Below are 20532 nucleotides of genomic sequence, written 5' to 3' on the forward strand. Positions count from 1 at the left end.
GAGTTATGAAATTTCGAAATGGACATTTGTTGTCCAATTATTTCTACATTAAACAAGTATGTGGGTAGGTAGATAGGTAGGTAGCTAGGTAGCTAGGTAACTGTTTGTACACAGGTATTACAAAGGTTTTATTTAGCAAATCATTTCTATCCCCCGATATTTTTTCAGATTGTGCACAGATACCTATCGCCTAATCACGTTCTTGTCAATAGCATGTTACGCTGCAAAATATCAAACTTCGGATACGCCTCTGATGTCATTGATAGTGCATCGTTCTTTGAGAAAGCAGAGGTATGCATATATATTTTACTTACATATCACACGCTCCCCTGAACCGTGATTCGCCGGAATGACTTACATGACGAGAAAAGAAATAGACCAGAGCGCTCGATGTCCTATCACAAGTCACAGGGCATTTTTGTTCGGCGGGGGGTGGGGGGTGGGGGGGGGGGGGGGGTGCGCAGGCGTAAAGGAGAACAGCATGTTCCTGCATCTGACGCCCTGCGGAAATGGTTCATGACGTCATATAATTTAGCAAGACCACAGGGAACTATGAGTCTCTGACAAAAAGCAATGTTTTGTAATTCAAAAGCGTGAGCAAATGGGTGTTATGAAACACTTTACCTTTAGTCGCTAAAACACTATGACTGGTTTGGCAGAATCTCTAGAGCGTAATAAAATAAAAGTAGAGACATCATGGCCCTGTAGCAACATGCAGTATTGGTCTCACTTGTGCCTATTACACGAAGACGTGGAGATATCACCTGAAGAATAATATACCTTGAAAGAAATACTGGTTTTCCTTTGAGTGAAATATGTTATCCGTCCTTCGTTTAGGGTAGTGATCCTCAGAGATGGAATGCGATTGAGTCCTTTGCTGACATGAAGTTTACGTCAAAATCGGATGTCTGGGCCTTTGGTGTCGTTTTATGGCAGATACTTACCTTGGGTAACTTTTATTACGTTTTTGCTTGACAAGCTTCAATGAGAGAATAAGACATGAATGAAAATCAGCCCATCATCTGTATCTGCGTTTTCTGGAGATGTTTGTTAAAGTGAAAGATGGCCACTTCTTTACTGAAACCTGTAGGTCTATTATTTTCGCATCTTCACATCCTCCAGATAAACATGATCATATGTAGACAATTGATGTCATGTTGTCACTTATCTTTTAAACTTAGTTGTCAGCAATGTGGAACTCGGAAGCTGATTCTCCTTTTGATATTGTAGGGATGTGTATGATTGCATTCATTAATGTTTCTCTGCAAAATAATTGAAAGGATATGTCGAACACTTGGTCGTTGGTTGCAATATTTTGCTTTTCTACCGCTTTATTATTATTATTATTATTATTATTATTATTATTATTATTATTATTATTACTAAGACTTTATTTCGGACTTTGCCTTCCATATCATCATTACCAACAAATACTTACAGAGAGGTTACTATGTGAGAAAATAATGGTTGAAATTAATACATTTGTCATAAGTGTGTTGCTACATTTTATCAGTCGCTGTCTTAAACCATAAATTTGTTTTCTAAGCAAAACATCGAAGTTATCAATTCTGTTTGATACGAACATATGGCACTATATCATTTCTCGTACCCCAATAAGAGACCAGCAGCATTATTGTAAGTGACCTTCAATTTTCTCATAACATTTACAGAGTATTTAACCCAAAGTTGACCTCCATACAGTTGATAGTAATTTTGTTTTGTTTTTTGTTTTGAAAAGAACGCACTTGACATTAAAAGTACATCAAGAAAATTTTCTCAAGAGCACATTAGCTGCTACATAAGATGTTCTCATTTGGCGCTCAGTGTCCTCATCATCTCTGAAAACATAATTTAAAATGTAACCCATATGCTTATTATTGTTTGATTTAACTATTATAGGTCAAACGCCTTACGAACCAATCAAAGTGAATCGTATTGTGAAAAAGCTACAAGAGGGCTACGAACTACCGAAGCCAAGTTTCTGTGGGGATAAATTGTAAGTTTTCTAGAATCGAGAGAAATGGCAGCACCATGTTTGCAATTTGTGATGAGAATGGAACAGAACTTGACAAAGAGGGAACGGTTAGGTGTAGAGGGTTACCTCATCCCTCTCCTATTACGAAGACAAAATCAAAATTACTCTCGAGTAATTTTGATTTTCTTCGTCCTGCCGATCCTCTGAAAAACACTTGGGAATATCAATGCATTACACTTGCCCGATATTATTTACATGACACAACATACTGTAGCACACCATTGTGTTCTTAGATTGGTTTTCCCCTTTGCAGATACGACATGATGAAACAATGCTGGCATAGAAACCCGATTAAGCGACCAAAGTTTTCCAAGTTGGCTTCGACACTGAATGCATACATCGATAAGGCCAGGAAGAAACAATAAATTGTTCATCGGAATCGCCGCTTCTACTTTGGCATATTTGGAAATTCTTTTTTTTTTTTGATCGCGGCAAATTCTTACTTCCGCATTACAAATATTTTTAGTACCGCCACTGGTGGCCCCCTATACTTTGTCGGGTTTTCGCGGGCACGGGATTTTTAATGAGACTTCCTACGTGTTTGGACTTAGTTGACCGCCAACACGTTGTTGTGACGTCTGAATCTGGCGAATCACGACGCAAAGTGGGTCGATTTGGTTAGGTTAGCACATGTCACATCATGAGTATTAATTTGATCGCCAACATTCGACGTGATGGCCAACAGTTAGTTCTAAAGACGCTATTAAGTGTTTGTCCTGATATTACGTTCGGCGATTGTTCAACAAGATCGTGACAGCAGATGGGCGGTGCATCCGATTGAATGAAAATTGCATCGAAAGTATAAAAAATTACGGCAATGACAAAACACATGGTTGCGTCGATGTTAAAGTACGATCTGAATGATCACTATATAACTTCACTCCAATCACAGTACAGTGTTGTTAGACCATTGTGTAAACTGTGTAGAGACAGTGGTAAAGAGGCCAAAACATGGGGCCAAAGTAAAATGAAAAAACTCAGATGCTAGGTCCCACCAGGACAATATACTGAATTGTTGGTTTTCAATGATTTGCTGTACATTTCAGTTTTATTCTGAGAGAATATTGAAATACTCAGAATATGTTGTGCAAACACTAACTGTTAATGTAATGGCCTATGTTATTGTTGGGAAATACAGTCTTGAATTCAGTTACCAGTATCAGTGTTTCTTGTCTGAGATATTTCTGGTAAAAAAGGGAAACAATTATCTTGCCTTGTCTTCATCTGTGCAAAAATGCCAGAGAACCGCGTTTACCTTCGGCCTAAAAAACATAAAAACTTTTCGCTCGCCGCTCCTGGAACTTGGTCCACAAAATCCGATGAACAAGATTTTTTTCCTCTGGCCTAATGCTTAGGTAAGCCATGGTGATGACTTTGGTTTGCGAATTCGAAGGGACATCTTGACGTTGCGAAATTCAATGGTAGCCAATGTTCTTTTCTTCTGCTTCCCTTCCAGGCACACTTGGACTTGAATAATTACCACTCGAATGTTGCTTTCAGTGAGTAACGATCCTGTTCCGAGGAGGAGGAGGAGGGGGAGGAGGAGGAGGAGGAGGTGGATAGTTTACTTCACAAGATATTCCAAATAAAAATCTTACTTGGAAAAATACAGAAGACCAGTTGTTTTTTGTTTTTTTTGGCAATGTAAACATTGTATTAGACACATGAATAAGACATAATCGTGTGGCTGCATGTCCAATGCAGCTTTTATTAACATTCCTTTGGCACACAGCTTTACAAGAAGGAGATTCTTCTGCTTTCAATGGTCTTTTCCTGATCGACGTAACATATTATGTGATGACATTTTATACAAGTTTTCCGTTGTGCATTGCAATATTATGTGTCATTTCTTTGTTTAGAATATCCAGAAAAGAAAAAGAAGTTAACATAGAAATTAGTGAAACATGGTTTCTTACTTTACTGTTTACCTGTTAATAGTCAATGAGTCTTTGGTCAATCTGCTGTTTTAATCATTGTCACAAAACCTATCTCTATGTTTTTTTTTCTCATTTTATGAATAGAATACAAGAAGTTGTGACAGGGTTGTATCTGTTCGTTTATTAAGGAAGTCAAAATTGATAATATCATAAACAAGTCAAAATTGATAATATCATAAACAAGTCAGCACTACATACTGTATACACAAGTATGTAATGTAAATCAACAAAATATACTAATTATTTTGTAAGTTTACATTTTAAGTAGGGCCATAAAATAATATTCACCATTAAGATTTACTAGTTCGGTGAAGATAGGATTAAGGAATATGTTATAGTACATGATTCGCCATATCGAAAGCAATGTTTTATTCAAGGAAGTGAGGTGAATAGTCTAGTAGCAGTTTTAATTATACTCTACACACTGAAAGGGAGACGTGATTGGCTAAAACAATCACACGTCATGGAAAAAGATGAGTTCAATTGCCTCAAAGTTAAATCTCTATTCATCAGCTCGTAAAAATTGACGTAAGAGCGCCCTAATTCAATATCAACCCGTGCAATTAGCATCTTATTTTGTGACCTGCCTGGTAGCAATTTCATGGGAGGGTGGTGGTCTGTAAATTCTCAGATGCTAGTGTGCGATAAATAAGCAATAAGTTATGAAATTTTTTTACAAATTTTAATTTCCCTGTTGGCTTTTTCGAGCATTAGCGTTAATTTCTCGTTGTGGCCAGCCGCTACCTAGTAGAAATTCCTATACTCTCTACTGGTCTCGGGATACAGCAGTATTTGTCTAGTCGCACACCTGCCATCGGTGTTATAAGCGGGCGCTGTTACCACAATGACCCAACAATGTATGATTTGGTATACATGACAATATTCTAATATTCATAACCACGAGCCTGTTAATGGGTTTAATGTAACTTAGCACACTACAACGTGGTCATATATTATGTTTTAGAACAAAACTTGGTAAACCAAGATCATAAAATAAACATAACCGAATATGAAATGCATATGTATCATTTGCCCCTTTCTTTAATGCCCTAAAAAGACTGTTCACAATACCTCTACTTTTGAGAACACGGCTCTCCACTGGAACTCAGCAGAGACGTCATATAGAGATTGGGACAAATTCTAGTCCAAAGAAGCTCGGATGCATAAATTTGGCACTCGCACATAACCACGGACGCTTTCCTCTGAGTTATCATGCGACCTACATCAGTTAATCAGTTATAAATGTTCTTTCCAATATAACGCAGAGCGTTGCTTTCAAACAATTGTTCCTATTTTGCGATTTGTTAAAGTGGTTGTGCAAACAAGTGATCGTAGAAAGGATCATTTTAGTGTATATGATCTCTTATTCCCCTCAATCTATCATGGAATCGATCATGGAAACCAGAAATCTGTGTTTGGAACACTTTTGAATATGAGAATATTCGAGTCATTGTCTCCGTAAATCCACTCAATTTGTTTTGAATGAAGGATATTGACTGTGTTGCTATTGACCCGGCTTTTAATTCTTGACGAATTTAAATTTGAACAAGAATCCATTTGTCGTCAACAATGCATTTATTACTTTTGTTTTTCAGTTGGAAAATTGTGAACGCTGGTACTGTTTATTTCATATTATATTTAGCAAAGGAATTAGAACATGCATTTTTTACAGATGGAGAAGCCCCGCTTACATGGGTGCGTGGAGGGACTGTGGTCAATTAAGGTAGTATGCGCCTCGAAAATGAAAGACTTAAACTTTTGCTCAAACTTTCCTTAAGAAACCTTTCAACCATTCCCTTTCAAAATCAAGAATAAAAATCGGGGGGTCACCGTGCAAATTTTGGTACTAGACAAACAAATAATCCAAGATTTACCGAGATTTTAAAATTCAAAATGGCCGCCAACCCTGTGCTAACTCTAAGGAATAAAATAAAATTTTCGAATTTCAAAAAACTAAGCCGGTGAAACGTTTTCTCACACCAAGAGCTTTAAAATGAACCCCCACAAGTGGTAGATCAGAAAAGAATTGTAAAAGTTTGAGAGTCCGAAAATTTGTACCCGAGGCGCATTATTTAATGTATAGCAGAGAGAGAGAGAGAGAGAGAGAGAGAGAGAGAGAGAGAGAGAGAGAGAGAGAGAGAGCTAAACACCACATTTCACTACTGAACACTGGAGTAATTCACACCACATTACATTTTATATGTGTTACGTAACCTGTACTTCTTTACACTAAACCACATCGGACTCTCTAACACTACAATGACTGAAAGGGCAATAATACAAAACTTCAGGGCTATAACTTTAACAGAAATAGAAGTATAAAAATATTTTGCCAAGTAATTCTACTTGAACAATGAAGCAAAGTTATGGCGCCATAGTTTAAGTTAGTATTGTTTGCATCAATACGATATTTTGAAAAATATGAAATGTGGTCTCAAGATATCGTATATTGTAGATTAACGCTCCCTCATATAAGCTATCGTGGCCTATATGAATGTCTGTTCTGTTGACTATGTCAAGTTACCGAATATCACCATACGTACACTTTTCTGAAATGTTTTACACTTCATATTAAACAATTAAATCTATATAGCATATTTAAAGATGCCAGATTATATGATTTCAAAAATTATCTACTATTCATCGTCACTAAAATTCAGTTTATTAAAAAACCCTTTGATGTCACAATACTGCTATCTGTGTCAGTGTTGACGTGTTTGCCATTAAAGACTTACAAATGGCTAATTTAGTCTACATCTGAAACTAAAGTCAAAAAGTAATGTGAAATACAACTCAGCGGCTGTAAGCCGTGGATAGCTTGGCTGATTTACTAACGCCATATTAAAGTACATAACTATTCATATGAAAGACCACAACACTTTGTACACTATATGGCATACCTAGTACAAAACGACAATAAAAAAGTTCCAGAATCAAATCTACCCTACGAAATACTGACTATCTTCGTTTCTAGAAATATAATAACCCAATTACTTTATAAGTACAAACTTTGTTCTGTTTTACAGTATAGCTAAATGTGCTACTTTAAAAGTCACATCGCTTCTCGACAAATTAGGCACCATCGCCATCACAAGTGTTATTGGAGGCGAATGCATCTTCGTCTCGGCTGGAAATGTGATTTTTGCATATTGTATAATATTCACTCTGATATGGTTGCAAGGCTGACACAGTGTGTTTCAGTACCACGCGTATTTATAGGAATTGATTCTGAAATATTGTTTTTATATCGAAAAAATAATTGAATAAAAAGTGCAATAGTTTCTTTGCAAGATGCAATTACAGTTACATCGCCAAGGAATCTTCATGAGTTTGAATAGATAATCAGCTGACTGGTGAGAGAGAGAGAGAGAGAGAGAGAGAGAGAGAGAGAGAGAGAGAGAGAGATGACAACCTGATGTCATTGTTATTTACTATTCCCATGAAAAATCAAGATTGCGCACAATTTTCCTCATTTTAACCATTATAGAAACGTGCTTGATTGGTACGGACTTGAAAGGAAAATTCATTCAAAACTATGTGATAAAAAATCATTTATGATAATATCGTTCGGAGAAATCTTCGAAGAAAACGACTATTTAATTTTCAGTTACAATTATTATTTTAGTGGTCATGGCCTTTACCTTTCTTAATCGAATTACTATCGTTTGATCTTTTCATATGTGTCATTTAATGATTTCAAGATCTTGTACCACAGAATCAATTGATGGCCGACACCCTGGCTCTGTTTTCCAACATGACAACATCATGGTTAAGCTGTAACAATCAATAGAAGAAGTATTATATCACGATGCAGATCTAGGAATGTTTCAATTGTAACTAACGATGACAAATTTTATCATTATTGCCAGGGAAAATACTTTGTCACATATCATTAACACTGGATTGAAATCTTCGGATGTGATAAGATGAAAGGTCGCAAACATGATCTTCGGGGATGTGGTAAAAATTGGGGAACGTGCGCGGAACAAAGATTGCTTGGAAATTGTCATAATCATCCAAATTGGTGCAAAGAATAGTAATATTTCACGCTCAAATACATTAGCGTTCTTGGACGCGAGTGATCAAGCTGCAACGTTTCTTTGTTTGGACTCTAACAATGCTGGCGCCACGAAATACCAGCACAGTATCGACAACATGATCTCGCTCATTTACACATTTAAAAGAATTACCCAGTAACTTATTTTTCTCATGGAGGTATTCTGCGTACTACCCCCATGTTCTATTGTGTTTCAACCAATCGTAATATTGAGCCGTTGTTATCATTTTAATTTATTCATGGCGTGGGTTTGAAACAAAAGAATTGTAGCAAGCCACGCATGGGCATGTGATAATTTCTACTTTTGTAATCTTTTCTAATGTCGGTAAATCAAAGTATTGTCTTATTATATTCTTTATGGCGTCGGCATACGACATAGCCAAGATACTGAACACACTAACTCAGAGGGAAAAAAAGAACTGGACCACGGTCACTCCTCTGTGAAGTGACCAAGACTCAACAGAGGACAAACTAACTTGGTCCGACTGACACACAGGCAGATTCATGTATCGTTGACTGCGCCGTTAGGCGTAGTCATGGTTCCGTATTCAATAAATAAGTTCCAGTTATACATCAACACTCGTCGTCAGTTCCAGCTTCTTTCCTTTACGTTATGACATGGTGGAGAATCCGGCCGTGCGTGGCTTGCTACAATTCTTTTGTTTCAAACCCACGCCATGAATAAATTCAAATGATAACAACGGCTCAATATTACGATTTGTTGAAACACAATAGAACATGGGTTAGTACGCAGAATACCTCCATGAGAAAAATAAGTTACTGGGTAATTCTTTTAAATGCTGTTAAATTTGTTTTACCAAATGTTTCCAGCAAAAAGTAATTTAACAGAATAAAAAGTTCTGAATATCTCTTACATTTTATTTGGACATTTCTCGGGACGATTCAATCTGTTACCCTTACAAAGTTCTTCAATAAGTTCTGTTTGTGATATATCTCCGTACGGAACTGTTCCTATGAGGATGACGATCATCATGATGATCGTGATGATCATAATAATTATTTTATAGTAATGATAATGACAGAGAATTGTGGTAAGGCGAATGATTTGGAAAAGAAAGACAGAAAGAGAAATATAGAAACAAAGTATCAGAAAAATGGAGTCGCATTCAAACTGAATGAACGAGGCATTTCAGTTTCGAAGGCAGGTTACATGTGTACAGATTGATTTCAACTCAAGCTTATTCAAACTCAAATACAATTACATATTTCAGAAATTGCGTAATACCTTGCGAGGTTTACATCCTACTTATATCAAGCAGCATGGAATAGAAAAGAAACATGATTTCGTGTCAGTTTGGTTCTAAGTATACCCACCTATTCACCATTAGTACAGAGGACAAAACAAACTGTATCGATTAATAAAACTTCAAATTCTTGACAATCTCAATTTAACAAAATACTACTTTGCTGTTCATGAGCAAAGGTCATTAAACAGCTCCTTACCGATTGTGTATATTTCCCATAACAGGATCCCATAAGACCACACATCACTGGCTAAACTGAATTCTTCGTTCAACAACACCTCTGACGCAGTCCAACGGTAGTCAGGTTTCATCTACGATCAAGAACGTAATTGAACATTTATTTGCCAACGCACGAAGACGATGTGAACAAGTACTGGAAGCAGAGACATATTTGTAAATGCAAAAACATTAGTCCACCATTTTAACAGCCCGGTGTAGTATATAAAAGTTTAAACTTTCACATACAAAACGTCTTATAATTATGGCATGCAAGGATTACTTGGTATAAACTTATTTTTTTCATCGTTCGTTGTATATTAAACTAAAATCCTGCCACTCAGCATGTTTGTGTTTCTATCAAAGGAAACACAAAGTAAATTACTTTGAGACTATTGGTCCTCTATATTACCTCCATTCCTGCATATCGTCCTGGATCAGTAATTGTGGTTGCATAGCTGAAATTTGATATTTTGCACATCCAAGCGGCAAGGCCTTCTTTCTTGAAGACCAAGATATGTTTTGCACACAGACATCTGTGAAGAACCTAACAGAATGAATGAATTTGTTGATTTAATATTGCAGAAAAAAATATTATGAATTGTGTTAGTTTAAAAATAAGTGTGTGTTAAAGGATGAAATGAAACCATCACCTTCATCCCATAGAAATATTCTTAGCCAACTTCATAGTCTGATTTTGATATGTTCATGATATTCATTGACCTTTCACTTACGTTTTGGTCAGCAAGATGTTCCATACCCTTGGCAACGTCGATTGCAAAGCTGAGAAACTGCTTGTGATGATCAGTAACTGACGTCATTTGTTTACGATTGAAGACCAAGAATGTCTTAAGATCACCGTAGTTGGCAAACTCCATTATCAGATAGGTAGGGTTGCCTATCGGTAAATGAACAAATGATATGCTTTCATCCATGTCTGTGATAAGTGTCCTTTAGCAGTCAATTCTTGGCAATTCACTATTTTCTTCACTATATTCGCAAACTACCGAGCTCATTACTCAAATGCTTATGTTTTAATGCACTCATTTTGATAAGCTCTATACTTCAAACTGTCTGTCTGTTTGCGGTCTTGCATATTCTACGTTCTCTGATATTCATCTTTGTCTGTCTATTTAATCAGCACGGAATCAGAACTCAGTGGCAAGAATATCGAAAAATATTTACCTTGTTTGGTACATGTCGCAAGAATCTTGACGACGTTGGGATTTTCAGGAATGGATTTCAGCATCTCTATTTCTAACCTTAGGTAAGTATCAGAGATCGTGTCCGTAATGTCTGCAAACAAGGAGGAACAGGAAAAAGTATAGCTTTTATGCTGTTTGTTAGATAATCCGAGTAACACTGCCAAATTTGAAATCAATAACAGCCTATATTGTATCGTTTAAGGTTTAAGGCAGTCTAAACACTCAGATATTTTACCTTTTACTGTTTTGATGACTACTGAAGTTACTCCATCTTTTCCAGCGACGAACCAAGCGTCAGCCTTGTAAATGTCATAGAACTTTCCAGAGTATATAATTTTCTTCAGCCACGTTTGGTTGTTGTTCACTTCTAACGCGGGTTGGCCACATTTCATGTACAGACCTTCAGGTACGATATCTGGCTGAGCATACTCTTGCTTTCTGTCCTGCGGCGGGTGTGAAATTGACTTAACAACCATGGGAGACTCGTACTCAACGTTGTTGTTGGCTATATTGGGCGATTGGTGCTGTTGATAAATATGATAAACGACGAAGAATCAAAAATCGGAAAATCAAATTACAATTAGAAGAAACAAGTTTTCTACTCATGTACCTTAGCCCTCCTTCAATATCATCTGATTCAATGACTTTTCACATACGATTCTTTGTTTTTAGGATTAAATTGAACTTATGATTCCTTACTGTTAGTACTATTGAATGCATGCACCCAGAGTAATGACAAACCATCATCATGTAACACACAATTGAATAATTTTTTCGGTTTTTTTTCAGTTTTGTGAATTTGTTTTAATTGAACTATTCATGAACTATCCTGTACAAAAATTATCTCTTTTCATCGTCTACAAAGAATAATTGTTTAGAATTTGATATCGATTCGTGGACAAGCAAGCAATGTTAGCCACATTTACATATGATGATAGTTTAAGGATTGCTTTAAAGCCTGGTTAAAATAGATGACATGGCATTCCTGAAGAAGTAAGTAAATAATCTTATCTACTTTTATTTCATACTAGTTTAGCCCTAAACATCAAAATTGAAGGGATATCTGTCTTTTTAAACCTTTGGTATTTCGTATCAGTCGAAATACAGCTGCATCTCCAAACTTTACTATATGTATGTTAATTATGCAAGCGACAGACTTTGTCGTCCTCGCCGGCACCGCTTCAAGAAATAAGCTTCAATGAATTTTGTTGCGACATAAAAGTTAATCTTAATCAACGAAACGAACGGAGAAAATGGAAAACCCAAAGTCAAACGGATACAGCCTGCCAATTAAGCTTGTCTAGTGTTTCTACATTTTCATAGTTGTTGATTTCAGCCATCCGTAGTTCTCCAGCGGGCACAGTGTGTCCGTCTGCTTCAACTGAAAGCGAAATAAGACGAATGAACATAAATACATTACTGTGCAAAACTTTGTTGTCCAACTCATAAATTTCTATCTTTAGAAGGTAAAATATGATATATTTACATGGATATTTCTTTGTTGAAATATATAAATGACAAAATTATCAGTTTGCCTTACAAAATTATCAGTTTGCCTTACTTTACGGATGTTTTGTAGATAATCATTGACTAATACGGGTGTGCGTTTTGAAATATTAGGAACAGTGTATCATGTACCTGTTGCAACACCTGTCGTGACTTCTTCGTAATTATGTGTGCGCTTGCAATCTGAGACCGAAAAGTAAAGACATTGTTCGTGAGACATTGGGAGAGACAGAAAGGGAACACAGCAGACGGAAAATACTAAGAGACAGAGAAGTGCATGTATGACGGCACAGCAAAAATGACATATAAAACCAGATATGAACTGAAAATGCTCACGTGTTTCAATAGTGGACTGACGTCTTGTTCTGTAACCATGCCTACGCTGTCACAGTTGCTAAGTTGGTTTATTTTGGATGCCCATTAAATCCACTGAGACATTTTCAGTATTTCCACAACAGATCAACTTGACCTATTTTGACCTCTGCATAACTAACCGACAGACTGACTGGTTATATGCAAAGGACTTGTGTAACAGATTTTAGTTTTGACAGTATTCCAAACTGAGTAATCAAGTAATGACAGTTACTACTGATGACTTGACAATTATTGCATACTTTTGGACTTAATGAAGTTGTGTAAGAGAATTGTACCTTGACCTGTCTCACCTAGTGACTGGAAGAAATTTGCAAAGAGATGTTATGCAACGTTTGCAGACTTAATAATTATAATCGTTGCAGTAAACAGTAGAACAAAGAGAGACATTGTCTAGCCAAATGAACACTCAGTTGAGTACTATGGAGTGGAGGTTGTTGTTGTCGGAGTGCCGTTGAACACTAATGGAGGAACCGTGATTGAACAGACAAGATGTGTACCACATAACTGTCACAGTGTCTATCTCTGAGGACAATCTATTATGTGTCTGGATACTTCTAGCGATAGCAATAAACCCTTTGTGAGGCGTGTAACATTTACAGTTCTACAGTGTACTAGTGTCACGGCCAAAAACTTAGTGGTCAAAATGCACCACCAACATTATAGAATCTGGTGGTCCAAATGAGAATATTGGTGGTCTTTAGAGGCATGACCACCGGTTATTTATAACCCGGACACTGCTAATTGCTACACAGAACAATCGGATATCTGTCATATAAATGTCTGCAGCAGATTTCATCCACGTTAGCACACTACTTTCGGAGTTAAATCACTCATTACAAAAACTTTATTTAATATGCAATTGAGCTGTTTATTAGCTTGACAGTGCTCAGTTATTCATGGGAAATTAAAAAATTTATCTGGTCATCATCTGTAGCACGTTTCATGAGATGTAATGCAGTATTTTCAGTTTGATCATTAATTACAAAGTTCATTATATATGTAAATGAACCTTAATTAACTTGACACTGCATTGCGCTTAACGCGACAATTATCAGATCAATGTCTGTAGAAGGTTTTATCAAATTTGGTGCTATAATTTCAGACTATATTACTAATTACAAAATTCATTTAATATGCAAATGAGCCTTCGGTTAACTTTTTTCTACAACATACAACTCAACACAGTTAGAAATCTGCCGGATCAGTATCTGGAGCAGATTTCATCAAATTTGGTGCAGTTATTTCGGGGTTATGTGACTAATTTCAAAACTTCATTAAATATGCAAATGAGCTGTTTATTAACTTTACATTGCCCGACGCTTCTCAGTACAGTTATATCTATGAGATCAATACTTGTAACAAGTATCATCAAATTTCGTGTATGATTTCGGCGTTATAGCTACGTATGTATGTGTGTGCGTGTATGTGTGCGTGTTTGAGTTGTATGCATGAAACACCGTGCCATTTAACCTTTTGCACACTTTGGCACCTTGCACTTTGCACTTTGTCGGTTGGACAACGTTAAAAGCGTACCGTGGATTACAATTCACTTCGTACACTCAGAGCTGTATCATGAGTGCCCTTACTGATACGCTGACACAATATTTCTCTTCAGAAGATTACTCAGCTTTTGGAAGCCCTTTGGACTTTCAAGTGTTTCTTACACTTGAGTTTGTCTCATGTTTGGTACAACTTTATAAAAAGGTCATTTTGATTTACAACGTTTTGAGAACAAAACAATGGTACAGTTTAAGCCTACTAGCTCTATATGATGTGATTGTGGTGTTGTCATGGGCTATTTGTTGCTTGACCCATTTCTTTGATTGCATGTATTTAACCTTTGGACACATGACTCATACCGTCTAAAAGTCGCCAATCGATGAATAGGTGAAGCTCTTTCAAAGTCGTTGCTTATGGTTTATAGGAGTGTTTTGATGAACATCGACGTTAGAATCAGGAATAACTATCTCTGATTTAAGTAACCTGTACACTACTTGGTTGTATGGGATCGGAGTCATTGGAGTGTTGTGTAGTCTCAGTAGGCCATGCATACCAGGTTTCGATACGGGATCACATTAACGACGCAACGATCAGTCTCTATAAATACTTCTGTTGCCGAATTAAGTCTAACATTGATCCCTGAAGTTTGTTGTCCGCATTTCCTTAACGCATCTGCTGATGTTCCTTCCCCCGTGATTAATGCCTACATGAAACGACATTGTCCTGTGTCTGAGGGTATAGTGTAGTGTTTTTTATTCTACGGTAAGAAATCTCGGTCACCTTGTACCCACTCATAAATCAAGGTTTGACAAGAAACAAAGTCACCAAGTCATTACGATTTCTACCTCTCAGCTAAAGGTGTAGAATAAATTTCAGTGCTAATATAAGCACTCGTGCTAATTAACGCACCATTTTACAGCCATAGGATAGGTTTTACAGCATCGTTATTACCTTTTCTTGTAAGTCCCACTGTTACTAAAATTACTAGTATCAGCACGAGAAAAACTGTGACTGTTGCAATACATGGGATGACCGGGCTTGGAGCACCATTGGGACTGGTCTTGACGGTGGACGTCAATAAAGCTATGTAAGGGGGAAAAGAAACGAAAACCATTATTCTGCAAAATTAACAAAAATAGCTGAACGGACAAGGTGATCTTCTATTGAAAACTGCATTAGACACAATCAGCAGGGATGTATTTTGTCACCGTTTTGAATGGGAATGGTCTTTGCTTTTATGTTTTCACCTCGTAAGCTCCTGAAAGACGTAGGACAAAACATAGTCGAAGAAAATGAAGCAGTGTCTACACCTGATCTTAATCACTTTGTCCCTTTCCTAGGCAGTGAGATGAAAGTACTATATCAACAACGACCCTGTTTAGTCAGAGACTAGTAATTTTCGTTTAGATTATGAGATACTTCATCTATTTCTCCTCGCATAACTGAGTCAACTTACCAATCGTCTTCACGTAAAACAGTTTGCTTCTGCTGACTCCAAAATGATTGTAACTGATAACCTGAATATAGTAACTGGTATCTTGCTCTAAACCCTGTAAAGTGATCATTAAATTGTCTGTTCCTACTGTCAGTCGTTGGTTTATGCTTTGGGTTTTCCAGCACTCTATCAGAAACCTCTGTCCCTGGCCTCCGTCGAAACCAGGCATCCAGCTAACCATGATGGCGTTTTCGCTGGCGTTGAAGTAAACATTGACGACAGGGTCTGGCTTGGCTGAAATGACCACCAAATAAATCAAAATGAGTGCTGATTTTGTTTTGGAGCAAATATTCCTTCAAAGTTTTGAATAAAATGTTATCGATATTCTAAATTGTTTTAATTGTACCTGTTGACCTACATTTCAAAGTTTCTGATTACATCAGCTAGTAAGAAGTATAGCTTCAGAAATTATTATAGGTTGACAAGGTGACTCGTTTATAGTCGTATCAACCTCACCAAACCAGGTTGTTTTCAGGACATTCTGTACTGTTTGAGGTAATATTATTATTACAGATCTCATGAGATCAAAAAGTTCGGTTTTTAGGAAGGAAAAGGGAAACTATGATATCATAAAAAGATGCCTTTTAGAATGTATACAATTTAAGGAGTACAAGGAAGATAAAAAGGACAATGCCAAGAATGGACAATAAAAACGACACTGTGAAAATCATAATTCTGTTCACATATTTTTTCGACAGATTTACGTGATTTTTTAACTTTGTAATAGTTGAACAAACAACAAACAAACAAACGAAAGAAAGACAAACAAAAACTACAATCACAGCTCCTGACGGTATGAATGTATGTTAAATAGTTTCAAAAGTCAAGAAGCACCGAACAAAGGGTGATCCGATGACATTGCAAAACCAACACTGATATTAGCGAGATAAGGGCAATTGTGTTCTTTCACAGGTAAGCGAAACTATGACTTGTATGAGTCATTGAGAAAGACACAAAATGAAAGAAATAATAGAACAATGCTCAACTATACGACAACTTACCAATATATTCAAGCTTTGATTTTAAGCGAAATAAAACCGGTGTTAGCAGGTATTTTTAGTATAGTTTCTGTATTGTAAGGTTATGGAATTCAATGAACCATTTGTCACCTTAAACTTACTCACAGGAATGTCCACTTATGTGTCAAGGAAACTCCGGCAGTTTCGTAAATATTATCGATCGTTTCGTAAACACGATTCCATCGGTGATTCGTTTATATAGGTACGATCGGTTATCTGAACCCTTTAAAACAAGCAATGAAGGCTTATTTTTACACTACAGGTAAGAATGCGACCCGTGTATTGACCCCATTCATAATGGTTCACGTTGTTTTTAACAGTACAGTTATTTATGTGTACGACGCATTCCACTAAAGGTAAAAAATCCCATATTAACCATGATGGATAGAAAGAGCTTTCACAACAGAAGACTTATCCTGATTTGCCGTCCGAAAGTAACGTTAACAAAGAATTCTCACATGTTATACAAGCATAACTTACATTTTCCAAGAAGGGTTACGTTGAATGCTATGGTCCCCTTTTCGTTAGTGGATACACACACATAGACTCCATAGTCCCTTCTTGGGACAGTATTATTGATGATTAATTGGCTGACGAGTGTTGAATCACTTAGATTCGCGTCTGTTCTAAAAGTGTCAGGAATAGGTTTAAGGTCGCTATCTTTAAGGCGAAACCACATAATTGATGACGCAGGGTAACTTTCAACTTCACACGTCAGAATCGACACTTCACCTTCGCTGGCCGCAGATATACTGTTCTTGATTTTGTTCAGCACAGTTGGTGGATCTGAAAGTCATAGCGTTGGAATGACAGCCTATATTGACATGTTAGTCGATTCAATATAGGTACACTTTCACAGTATTATATAAAAAGTCACTCTCCATTCAACATTTCACTACTACGCTAGAAATACTTGAATCATAATAAATGTGTGCAATTTAAACCCTTTCTCCAAACAGTAAACGGCAACTTAATAGAAAATATCACCCTTTTGCTAAAACATATTTTGTCCATGCAAATATTAATAATTCATTATTTATATACATCTTTAATATACATCTTGTTTGTTATCTATACATTCTACCGTCAGGGTATATGTTCTAATTCCTATGTATACATAATGGAACACATTTGCTCCACTACTATTTCTCCTTCCTTATTGTCCCTGGGCCCTATGACCGTGATGAAATTTTGCGTTAAAAGAGAATTACTCAGTTCAACTTACACATCACCATAACTTTAATTAAACTGCTTCCGGTTCCATTGATTCCAAGTTCAGGACACAGTCGATTCACAGCGCTGCAATTGTAAATCCCACGATCTGTTCTCTGAATTTTATTCATAATCAATGTACTGTTCTGTACTGAGCTTCCGTCAGGACGATTCCATGTAATCAAAGATGGCGGATTGGAATCTACCAAACAATCTATAGTCAGGTCGTCTCCTTCATCTACCTTTACCTCCACTCCGTGAGATATAGAAACCACAGGTTCATCTGGGGCAATCGGGAAACTTTATTAAAACAATGCTCATATATGTGTGATAAGAATGGCGAATGAAAGTGTAAGATTCATGAATTTCCAGAACGACGTCGTTTCTGCCAAAAACATGTTCGTAGAATCGTGAAGAATGAACATTTTTGGCAGTGGGGTTAAATGATTGAATCACTCGACTGCTTAATCCTAGACTCATTTCCATCTGTGAGTGTGTATTCATGCCAAGAACTTTATTGAAAGGGACTAACAGACACAACAAACTATTATAATACCCACAAGGTTGTATAATGCACGAATCTGTATTACGGACCTTCTGATGTAACCTGTTTCTGTGAGAAAATTCGATGTACTTATGTACTTCCAAAGGTATAAACCAAGCATGCCACTTTGTCTAGTATGTATGATTTTAATACAGACACAAGGGATCTACAACTTACATTGAATATCCACAACAAAGTCGGTTCGTATCTCATTGACATCTCCATTGAAGAATGTATTTGTAGCACTACAGCTGTATTTGATTTGACTTGACATGTTATGTCCGATATTTTCAACTACCAAATGATCGCGATCTGAGACATGATCATTTCCATAAACCTTCCAAGTTATGCCGTCAATTTTAGGGTTTCTTTCTGTGTATGGGCAAGTTAAATTCAAGGTATCACCTCTCCTCGCGCAATGTGTAATGCTCTTACTTTCAGTGGTTGGAGGATCTAAAGAAAAAGAGGACAATATACAAAAAAATTGAATAAACAGATAAACAAGTACATGATAATCGATTTCAGACGTAATGAAGTAACTCTAAAATTCACATATATATCATGGTGGCCAGAGAGAGAGAGAGAGAGAGAGAGAGAGAGAGAGAGAGAGAGAGAGAGAGAGAGAGAGAGAGTAGAGAGAGAGAGAGAGAGAGAGAGAGAATAGACGGACAGACAGACAGACAAGAAGAGACAGACAGGGACAGAGCGACAGACAGGCAGAGACAGACAGACACACAGAGAGAAAGACCGACAGAAAGCTTTCAGCATGCGTATTACTTACAGAAGGCAATCAGCCAGCCGACATCCAGAAACTGTAACAAGTCGTGCTTTCAAAATTTATAATAACATCCCAAGGTGTCTTGGACAAGCTTTAAAGTTGATGGATGGGAAAGTGGTATTAAACCTCACATTCCGATGTTTTGATAATATTTCATTTAGTTCTGGCAGATTTTCCTACACTTTCAGGAAAACTACCTGGCTGTTTTGTCCCTCAGAGTATCGCCGAAAAGCCCCTTTCCCTTGATATGGTATTGTCTTTTGCCTGCGCAAAGAGCGACTTTAATATCTACCCTTACGTAGGGCCTCTGTCACGCCAAGCAAATGAGTAAAGTCCCCGGCCTCTGCGGATAATGCTATGTTGCCCGCCCTCCTTTTTACCGCTTACTGTAACGAGAGAGCACTCTCCATGTTCGTCATAAAACCACGTGCAGCATGAATGAATACATGACAAATGGGAACCCGAACATGTATGTGAATGTCCTCATTGTGTATTGCAGCGAGACTAAAAGTTTTGAGTTTCGTCGAAACTTTTACAATGCATGCATAAATTTGCAAGAAATGTCATCATAGGCGTGAATTAAATTGAAACCAGCAATAATTCTGTCAGTAATAACTTGTCAAATAGTTGACCTGCTTACTTTACGAGACCACCATGTTTGACAGTCTCGTAAAATACATGCAGTGACATCAATTGACCCACTTTTCCAATGTTTATATCGCCATTAACCACTACAGGCCAGTTAACGCACAAGTACTTTTCCTACGTTTCTGAACTGGAAACTGATTTTTAAGTGCTATCACGCTAGAATTATCAGCATGGAGAAACTGATTTCAGTTGACTCAATGCCCTGATCAATAACTTACACTGAACTTTGAATACTATGTCTTCGTCACATGTCCACATATGAGTGACTGTACTTTGATTTAACCTGCAGTTGAACCGTGCTCCTTCGTCTTCGATTTTGATTATTTTCGTAAACTTTAGGGGATTCATGGATCCTCTGCTCGTGTCTATTCCATTTCTTGTCCATACTAAGTTTCCAAATTCCATGGCACGACTTCCAATGCTGCATTGAAGTTCCACTGTGCTGCCGATGATAACCTCTCCATTTCGACCAACACCAGACACCTTTACACAGTGAGGATCATCATCTGAAAACAGAATAAATGTTTCTGTCACTAAAATGTTGATGAATTTGTAAGCCAACCGTACCATAAAAACACAGTATACAGTTATTAATATTCAACATATCTACAAAAATTTAGTATCATCATCATCTAACATCATCATCTATAACAGAGCTTTTATATATCATTCTACAAAAGTACAAACGGGCATTTACATGTATGTATGTGTGTATGTATGTATGTATGTATGTATGTATG

General features: G+C 37.0%; 1 protein-coding gene and 1 long non-coding RNA gene across 2 annotated transcripts; both read right to left on the reverse strand.

The window, feature by feature from the left end:
- Positions 1-10184: 10184 nt before the first annotated feature.
- LOC139125204 (tyrosine kinase receptor Cad96Ca-like) lies at positions 10185-12055 on the reverse strand. Its single transcript, XM_070691305.1, has 4 exons — positions 11996-12055; positions 10951-11239; positions 10696-10806; positions 10185-10408 (listed from the first exon to the last, which is right to left on the reverse strand). The coding sequence occupies exons 1-4, from the start codon at positions 12053-12055 to the stop codon at positions 10185-10187; spliced, it is 684 nt and encodes a 227-aa protein (XP_070547406.1).
- Positions 12056-12353: 298 nt separating this feature from the next.
- On the reverse strand, positions 12354-15814 carry LOC139125474 (uncharacterized). Its single transcript, XR_011550236.1, has 3 exons — positions 15553-15814; positions 15048-15179; positions 12354-12404 (listed from the first exon to the last, which is right to left on the reverse strand). It is a non-coding gene; the product is annotated as an uncharacterized lncRNA (long non-coding RNA).
- Between the last annotated feature and the right edge of the window lie 4718 nt (positions 15815-20532).

This window comes from Ptychodera flava, assembly GCF_041260155.1.
Source record: "Ptychodera flava strain L36383 chromosome 3 unlocalized genomic scaffold, AS_Pfla_20210202 Scaffold_25__1_contigs__length_14229661_pilon, whole genome shotgun sequence".
NCBI classification, from domain to species: Eukaryota; Metazoa; Hemichordata; class Enteropneusta; family Ptychoderidae; genus Ptychodera; species Ptychodera flava.

Bases quoted from the DNA above. Each gene is read 5' to 3' on its own strand.
- LOC139125204 (XM_070691305.1), bottom strand. From the start codon at position 12,055: ATGGCTGAAATCAACAACTATGAAAATGTAGAAACACTAGACAAGCTT. The intron at 11,240-11,995 runs GTATCCGTTTGA...ATTTATCAACAG, and splicing joins ACAAGCTTAATTGGCAGGCT to CACCAATCGCCCAATATAGC. The intron at 10,409-10,695 runs GTAAATATTTTT...ATTTACCGATAG, and splicing joins TGCGACATGTACCAAACAAG to GCAACCCTACCTATCTGATA.